The sequence below is a fragment of the Lontra canadensis genome, unplaced genomic scaffold (assembly GCF_010015895.1).
Source record: "Lontra canadensis isolate GAN:19392208 unplaced genomic scaffold, GSC_riverotter_1.0 scaffold45, whole genome shotgun sequence".
In the NCBI taxonomy this organism is placed as follows: domain Eukaryota; kingdom Metazoa; phylum Chordata; class Mammalia; order Carnivora; family Mustelidae; genus Lontra; species Lontra canadensis.
This window is the reverse complement of record NW_022631039.1, coordinates 993,362-1,001,279: the sequence shown is the minus strand read 5'-3', so window position 1 is coordinate 1,001,279 and position 7,918 is coordinate 993,362. Positions and strand designations below refer to the sequence as shown.

At 59.3% G+C, this 7,918-nt stretch overlaps 2 protein-coding genes across 2 annotated transcripts in view; one reads left to right on the top strand and one right to left on the bottom strand.

Annotated features, from left to right (window-relative positions):
• LOC116876316 (S-adenosyl-L-methionine-dependent tRNA 4-demethylwyosine synthase TYW1-like) overlaps nucleotides 1-653 on the bottom strand; it is a 199,739-nt gene extending 199,086 nt beyond the window's left edge. Inside the window, exon 1 of the mRNA XM_032872374.1 lies at nucleotides 579-653. Coding sequence (XP_032728265.1) covers nucleotides 579-582 — 4 coding nt within the window. The 5' untranslated portion in view covers nucleotides 583-653. The remainder of the gene's footprint in view (nucleotides 1-578) is intronic.
• An 866-nt stretch (nucleotides 654-1,519) lies between these two features.
• Nucleotides 1,520-7,412, top strand: SBDS (SBDS ribosome maturation factor). Its single transcript, XM_032872373.1, has 5 exons — nucleotides 1,520-1,698; nucleotides 1,990-2,119; nucleotides 3,687-3,887; nucleotides 5,437-5,601; nucleotides 7,267-7,412. The coding sequence occupies exons 1-5, from the start codon at nucleotides 1,571-1,573 to the stop codon at nucleotides 7,393-7,395; spliced, it is 753 nt and encodes a 250-aa protein (XP_032728264.1). The 5' UTR covers nucleotides 1,520-1,570; the 3' UTR covers nucleotides 7,396-7,412.
• Nucleotides 7,413-7,918: the final 506 nt, after the last annotated feature.

Below are 7,918 nucleotides of genomic sequence, written 5' to 3'. Positions count from 1 at the left end.
ACCGGGGGCGAGAGGACACCGCAAGGACCGCCCGCACCGGGGGCGACAGGACACCGCACCGACGGCGCGCACGCGGGACACGGCGCTCGGAGCCCGCGACGCTGACACCCCGCGCGCGGCCAGCGCGACGCTCCTTTCGCAGAGCTTCCCGCCTCGGACACCCCGCCGCCCGCACGGGGTCCCCCGCCCCCGCACCGCCCCTCCCGCAGCGCGGAAACAGGCCGAGCCTCCCGGTGGGACCCGCACGCGGGTCAGAGGACGAGCCCGGAAGGCGGGCGGCGGGGGCGGGGTCGGCGCCCAGCGAGGGAAGCACCGAGGGCCCGGCGCACGCGGGGAGGAGAGCCGGCGCTTCGCCCGCGCGGGACTCAGGTCGGACGCTTGGTCCTCTCCAGGCCTATCCCGAGCCCCGCGGGGGCAGCACGGTCCGCCCCCCCCCCCGCCGCGGTCAGCGGCCCCCGCCGGCGGCAGCAAGCGCCGAAGCAGGGGCCGGAGCACCGCGCTCCGCGGGGAAACACTCCGGGGACGCGGCTTCCTCCCTCCTCCCGCTGCACTTGTGCCGCCCGCCGGAGGGCCCTTACCCATGCTCCTCAGAGCCCGGCCCGCGGCGCACAGACCCCGGGACCGCAGACCGAGAGAGCCCGGCGCCGGCGCGCACACACACGGAGGCCGCCGAACTACCCTGAAGCGCGGCCAGCGCACTCCGACGCCTCAGCGCTGGGGGCCGCCATGCCGGTCGCCGGCGCGTTGGGATTGGCTCCGACGGGAAGGGGCGGGCCCCGAGGGAAGCACCGCCCACGGCTCCGGGTGACGCTCCCGAACTGGTGCGAAGGCGCAAGGGGCGTGTCCAGAGGGGGCGGGCCAGGGAGGCGTGGCGCCGGGGAGAGACGCCGGCGAGAGACAGGATCCCGGAGAGAGCCGCGTCCGTCCGACGGCGTGCGCGGCCGCGGCCGGTCATCGGTGGGAACGCAGCGACCACGGAAAGGGCTCGTTTCGGGGACTGTGGTTGTGGACCGGCGATTCGCTGATCTTGCCGGGCGCGCCTGGAAGGAGTAGACACGGACGCACTTAAAGCTAACGTAACTGGCTGTAATTTACCCCAACAAAAAAAGGGGGAGAAGGACACAAGGCCGGCAGAGCGTTGATCATCGTTGAAGCGGGGCGATGGACTCGCGGGGGTTCGTCATCCTTTTTTCTCAACTTCATCTTAGTTTGCCCGCAAAAAAGAGTTAAGGTAGGGTGGCCCCGAGCTCTGCGGAACCAAAAGGGGCGGACGCTACGTTTCCGCCCGGTTGCGGAAACAGCCCGTGCACTACCCAATCAGGGCGGCGTAGCTCATTGGCGGAAGTGTATTACGTTAAGGAAGAGAGCCTCGCTTGTCGGCTGCGGAACGACGTCGTAAAAGCCGCAGCGCGCGGGTGTTGTTGCCCCCTTTTCCCCCGACTTCCGGCACACCCGACGCCTGCGCAGTAGGTCAGCCGGGTGTGGGACGGTGGCGGCTTCTCGAGGCCCGGGTCTCCACAGCGAGCGCGGGTGAGCCTCGGCGGCCCGGCCGGGTCTGCGCGCGGCGGCCATGTCCATCTTCACCCCCACCAACCAGATCCGCCTGACCAACGTGGCGGTGGTGCGCATGAAGCGCGCGGGGAAGCGCTTCGAGATCGCGTGCTACCGCAACAAAGTGGTCAGCTGGCGCAGCGGCGTGTGAGTGTGCGCGGCCGGGCGCGGCGGGGGGGCGGGGGCGCGGCCGGGACCCGGCTCCGAAGGGCTCGTGGAGCCGCTGGTGTCGCCCCTGGTGTCGCCGGGATCCGCGGGCGCAGGGTCCCCTCCGCCGCCGTCGGGCACCGGGACCCCCGCCCGGTTCGGCGCCTCCGGCTCGCGCCCGGGGAGGAGCGGGGCGGCGGCCGCGGCTCGGGGTTCGCAGCGCGCGCGGGGGGCGGCCGGGTGGGTCGGGGCGTCCGGACGTTCACGCAGCGCGTGTCCCGCCGTCGGCAGCGAGAAGGACCTGGACGAGGTGCTGCAGACGCACTCCGTGTTCGTGAACGTGTCCAAGGGGCAGGTGGCCCGGAAGGAGGACCTGCTGAGCGCGTTCGGGACGGACGACCAGACCGAGGTCTGCAAGCAGGTGAGCCGCGGCCGCCCCGACGTCCTCGCCGCGCGGGCGCAACCCGGCGGGGCTTCGGCCGGGTCCCGGGACTTTGCTTTGACCGGGGCGTGGCGGGGGCTGGGGGTGCCCGAGCGGGTCTGCGCCGGGAGCAGAGCCCAGCGCGGCCCCGTCTCCGCCTGAGGGCGTGACCCGAGATGAGTAGGGGTCGGACCGCAGTGGCCCGAGCCCCCAGGTGCCCCCGCAAGCTCTGTGCGGTGGCGTTCGTGTCCGGTGGTCGGCGCGGTGCCCGCCTGTCCCGGTGCCCGCCTGTCGCGGTGCCCGCCTGTCGCGGTGTCCGCCTGTCGCGGTGCCCGCCTGTCCCGGTCCCCGCCTGTCGCGGTGCCCGCCTGTCGCGGTGCCCGCCTGTCCCGGTCCCCGCCTGTCGCGGTGCCCGCCTGTCCCGGTGCCCGCCTGTCGCGGTGCCCGCCTGTCCCGGTCCCCGCCTGTCCCGGTCCCCGCCTGTCCCGGTCCCCGCCTGTCGCGGTCCCCGCCTGTCCCGGTCCCCGCCTGTCCCGGTCCCCGCCTGTCGCGGTGCCCGCCTGTCGCGGTGCCCGCCTGTCCACCGGCAGTGCCGCTGCGGTCCTGCTGGGCCCGTGCGCGGTGTCCCTGTTGGCTCCGGGACGTCTGTTGGACCCGGATGTCAGACCTTCAGCCGCGGTCCTCGTTCCCGCGGTCCCTGCTCCCCCGCCGACTCCCTGTTGAGAGTCCGCTGTGGCTGTCCTCCGTCCCTGGTCGCTGTCCTCCGTCTGCGCACCGACGTACGGGCCGCCCTGCCTCCCCCGTCGCGGCGCGGCTGCGGTCTGCACGGCGGCAGCTGCGGGCGCGCGGGTCTTCAGGACTGTTTGCTTTCTGCGTTGCGGCCGCGGTGTGCGGGTCTCGGGTCTCACGGTGTTTCCGCTTCTAACCTTGGGAGGAGCCTCGCCCCGTCCTCCCCGTGGCTGCCCCAGTTTTCGTGCCCGCCGGGCTGCGAAGGGCTCCCCTTGTCCACGGCGCCGCGGCCCTGCGTTTCTTGGTCTCCGGGCTCTTACTCAAGTGCTTCCCGCGGGCGGCGGCTGACGGTGGCTCCGGTTGGCGCTGCCTCGGTGACCGGTGACGTGAGCCTCGTCCGTTTGTCTCCTCGGGAACTGCCTGTTGAGCTTCTCTGCGCTTCTTAATCATCGTTTGGGTTTTTACGGTGTGGCGTCATTTGTCATAAGCCAGGACGTGACTTGTCTTGCCGCGCCCGAAATGAAGTCTTCCACTGACCTGCTGCTGTTCGTCCGTTTATGTATTTTTAGCGTAACGCACCTGAAGATAGAATTTCTTTGCAAGGTTTTCACCATTGACGACTTGTGCGTGTTTGCCCTTTCCCCATCCCCACCTAAGTATGAGATCTGACGGCACAGGGTAATCCAGGGTCTCCTGGGGGCGCAGCTCAAACCCTGACTGGCATCCGGGCAGCTGAGGAGGCTGGGACTCGGTTCCTCCCCAAGTTGTTCATTCCTGTTTAGTTCACAAATGATGTACAGTGAAAACTTTGTTTTTTTAAACCTGTTGGGTTTTCTAGATTTTGAGTAAAGGGGAGGTCCAGGTGTCCGATAAAGAGCGGCAGACGCAGCTGGAGCAGATGTTCAGGGACATCGCAACCATCGTCGCCGACAAGTGTGTGAACCCTGAGACGAAGAGACCGTACACGGCTCTCCTGATTGAGAGAGCCATGAAGGACATCCACTACTCCGTCAAAGCCAATAAGAGTACAAAACAGCAGGTGAGTGGTTTTCAGTGTCAAAGTATCCACATAAAAGTCCGTTTCCTCCCAAGAAAACATCGAAATGGTCTGTAACACAACACTACTTAGAAGCGGTGGGGTAGAGGTTTTGGGGAGGGGAAGGAAGCGAGGGGTTATAGGGCGGAGGAGTGGAATTCTATTTTAACAAAGCACAAATGTTCTATGGCTCTCCTCTTCCTTTCCAAATCAGTCTTTAGAGATAAAACTTGGGTTTTTTTAAAGATGTATTTATTTATAGGAGAGAGTATGCCCACGAGCTGGGGGAGGGGCAGAGGAAGAGGGGGAGGGTCTCTAGCGGACTCCACACTGAGCGAGGAGCCCACCACAGGGCTGGATCCCACAAACGTGAAACCATGACCTGAGCCAAAGCCAAGAGTCAGATTCTTCACTGACTGAGCTGCCCAGGCACCCCGGAACTTGGATTTCTAAAGAGTTATTTCAGCTCTGTATTTTGCATTTTTTTACTTACACATATTTCCTGTGGCACACAAAGAAGTCGTCTTTTTATAGGGTGTAATTCAGTGGCATGTTCACAAAGTTTGTGCATCCTTCCCTGTTACCTGGTTTGAGGACATTTCTGTCCCCGCCCAGAAGAAACCCTGTCGCCATTAGCAGTCACTCCTTGTTTCCTTCCTCTCACAAGTGTTCGGCAAATTTGTTTTTTGTCTCTCAGAACCTTTCTGTTCCAGACATTTTGTAGGAATGGAATCAAGTGGCATGTGAAGGTTCATACCTGTTACCATACGTCAGTGCTCATTCCTTTTTAGGACTCAGTAGTAACCGTTGTTGGAAATACCGTATTTTGTTGGTGGATATTTGGGTGGTTTCTACTTTTTAGCTATTCTGAATAACGCTGCTACGAAATCCTGTGTGTACGTTTCTGTGTGTACATGTTTGCATTTCTCTGTACCCAGAAGTGGAATTACTGGGTCACACGATGGCTATATTTAACTTTGAGGAACTGCCAAGCCATTTTCTGAGAGAGCGGAGACATTTTACATTCCCACAGCCCATGCTTAGGGGTTCCAGTTTCTCCACGTCTTTGATGAGGTTTGTAATTAATCCACCTTTTTACTAGAGCTGTTCTGGGTGTATCCTTCTGGGTTTGGTTTGCATCTCCCTGATATCTGTGATTTCAGCATATTCTCATGTGCTTATTGACCCTAGTCCTCAGTGGAGAAAACATGGTCTGCGTCCTTTGACCCTTTCTTAATGATCTGTGTCTTCATCATCCAGTCGTAAGCATCCTGTACGTGTTCTAGATGCTGGTGCCTCATCAGACGTGCGACCTGCTTGTGTCTTCTCTTCACTGGGTTGTCTTTCCACTTTCTTGACCGTTTTAAGAAACCCAAAGGTTTGTCTTCGTTAAGTCCCAATTTATCACTTTTTTCCTACAGTTGCTCCTGTTCTGTGTCCTAAGGACTGGCACCCGATTCAGCCAGATAGAACCTGCTTGGTTCTGAATCCCTTACAAAGAAATGCAGCAGAAGCAGCAGCGAAATGGCCCTCGTCCATTTTGTCTCCCTAGGCTTTGGAGGTGATAAAGCAGTTAAAGGAGAAAATGCAGATCGAACGCGCCCACATGAGGCTCCGGTTCCTTCTCCCAGTGAACGAAGGGAAGAAGCTGAAAGAAAAGCTCAAGCCCCTGATCAAGGTCATAGAGAGCGAGGACTACGGCCAGCAGTTAGAGATTGTAAGATGAACACACTCTTGTTCCCTTGCTTCCGTCTTACCAAAGTCGTCCGTTCTGTGATCCTAAGCGCGTAACAGACACTTAGAGGGTGTGAACAATTAGACATTGCCAAGACCTCTGACACCGAATTAAGTAAGAATGTCGAGGTCTAAGTAAAACTAAGTTTGTAGTTAAGCACACTTGGGATTTTGTTGTTGTTGTTAAGTCTGCGCTCATTTTGGAGGAGAGACTGTTTTACAGGGAGTGTTCTGTTAGAGAAAATTGGAAATAAGACTAAAAGTTGGACAGTCTTATTTACCACAGAATTTTTTTTTTTCTTTTTGAAGATGCACTTATTTGAGAGGGTTTGGGGGTACAGAGGGAGAGGGAGAATCTCAAGCAGCCTCCCTTTACAGTTCGGAGCCAGACCCCGCGCTCAGTCCCACAGCCCTGAGTTCACGATCGGAGACAAAACCAAGGGTCAGATGCTCAACTGACTGAGCCACCCAGGCACCCCCTACCACAGGACATTTTGTAGAAGCAACAGAAACCTTGTGTCTTAGGTCCTCACCCCACGGTGTCAGACACAGTATAGGGTCTGTTGTCTGCAAATTCATGCCTTGAGATTCTGCAAGAGTTCCCCGTAAATGAGCTCTGGACGGATTGTTGCGCGTCCCCGCACCGTGGAGCAGCACAGCTGACGTTTTGAAGTTCTCAGATCTTTTCAGAACTTCACGCGTGATTTCTAAATGGGCCTTCGAGCTTCTTTCTCTCCTTCAGGTGTCCATAAAAAGCGGTGCTTTCGCAGAACTTTAAAGGTTCATGCTAAATTTTAGTGCAAAAGAACCATAGTATTCTAGTCCCATTCACTTTATAGCCAAGGAATCCAGAGACGTTCTCAGGCAGGGAGCGGATGCCTGTGCCCGGGGCTCACACGCACACGTAGAGACAGAGGCTGCTGTGGCTACCTCCATCCAGCGGTTGGCGTACTAGGTGTTTACCCAGGGGTACAGAAACACTGATTTGAAGAGGTACACGCACCCCGATGTTTACAGCAGCAGTAGCCACAGCCACACTACGGAGAGAGCCTGAGTGTCCCATCAGCTGCTGAAGGGAGAAAGAGGTTGCGGTGTCCATGTGCAGCAGACCATGGTGCAGCCATCAGCACGAACGAGATGGGCCATCTGCAGCAGCGTGGCCGGAGCTAGAGACCGTCACGCTGAGCCAAATAAGTCTGAGAAAGTCAGATACATGATCTCACACACATGTGGAATTCAGGAAACAACACATGAACATGGGGGGCGGAGAGAGACAACAGCGGAGGGAAGCAAACCATGAGGGACTCTTCGTGAGGATAGAAGACAGGGGTGATGGTGGGGGTGGCTGGATGAGGGTGGGTACCGAGGGCACTTGTTACGATGAGCGCGAGATGTTACCGTGTAAGCCGTGAATCCCCGAATTCTGAATCCAGCCGTGCACTGTGCTGACGAGAATTTAAATAAAAACCGGGAGGGGTAGGGAAAGGCAGGCTGGACTCGAACCCGGTCCGGTGCCGCTGCGTGGTCTTGGCTCTTGCGCCGTAGAGGTCGAGCAGTAGATACACTCGGAAAGGGCGCGTTTGCCCCCGAGACAGTGGTGCTGTGTCGCGCGGTCTTCCCGAGGTGAGCGGCTGTGTTCGTGTTTCAGGTGTGCCTGGTTGACCCGGGCTGCTTCAGGGAAGTCGACGAGCTGATAAACAAGGCGACGAAGGGCAGAGGTTCCTTGGAAGTGCTCAGCCTGAAAGACGTGGAGGAGGGAGAGGAGAAGCTGCAGTGACGCCCGACAGGCTCCGCAGCTCAGCGCTCCGGCGCGCTGTCCCTCAGGCCCTTCGGCCGCCAGACTCGTGCTCAGACTCTGACGTCGTCCGTCCTTGTGCTGTGTGTACACAGACACACCCTTCTGATAGGGAGTACGCTGCGGGGCTCACTCAGTTTTAGTCATAAGGTGGGGTTTCGGGCAAAAATGAAAAATCCGAGATGGTGAGGGCAGAGGAGCGCTTTGCTGCTGTCTCGTGCCCGGACTTTCCGGCAAGTCCGCGGGGAGACAGTTAGGCGTTGTACAGTATAACGGGAGACATCTAGGAGGATGTGACAAAAAGGAAGTGTCTGTTGGAGAAAACATAATGTCCTGTTCGGACTTAATGAGACGTGTCGCCTAATCCACAGCTTGGACGATGACCCTGAGTATCCGGAAGTAGCTCTGGGGTGACCCAGGACTGACGCGGTTCTCACTGACCGTGCGGTCATAACCTTCATGATTCCCGGTAAAGAATAACATAGTATCATCGGTTTCTGACCCT

Excerpts from the sequence above, each read along its gene's own strand:
- SBDS (XM_032872373.1), top strand. The coding sequence starts at position 1,571 with ATGTCCATCTTCACCCCCACCAACCAGATCCGCCTGACCAACGTGGCG. Across the intron at positions 1,699-1,989 it reads GTCAGCTGGCGCAGCGGCGT|CGAGAAGGACCTGGACGAGG; the intron begins GTGAGTGTGCGC and ends CGCCGTCGGCAG. Across the intron at positions 3,888-5,436 it reads ATAAGAGTACAAAACAGCAG|GCTTTGGAGGTGATAAAGCA; the intron begins GTGAGTGGTTTT and ends TTGTCTCCCTAG.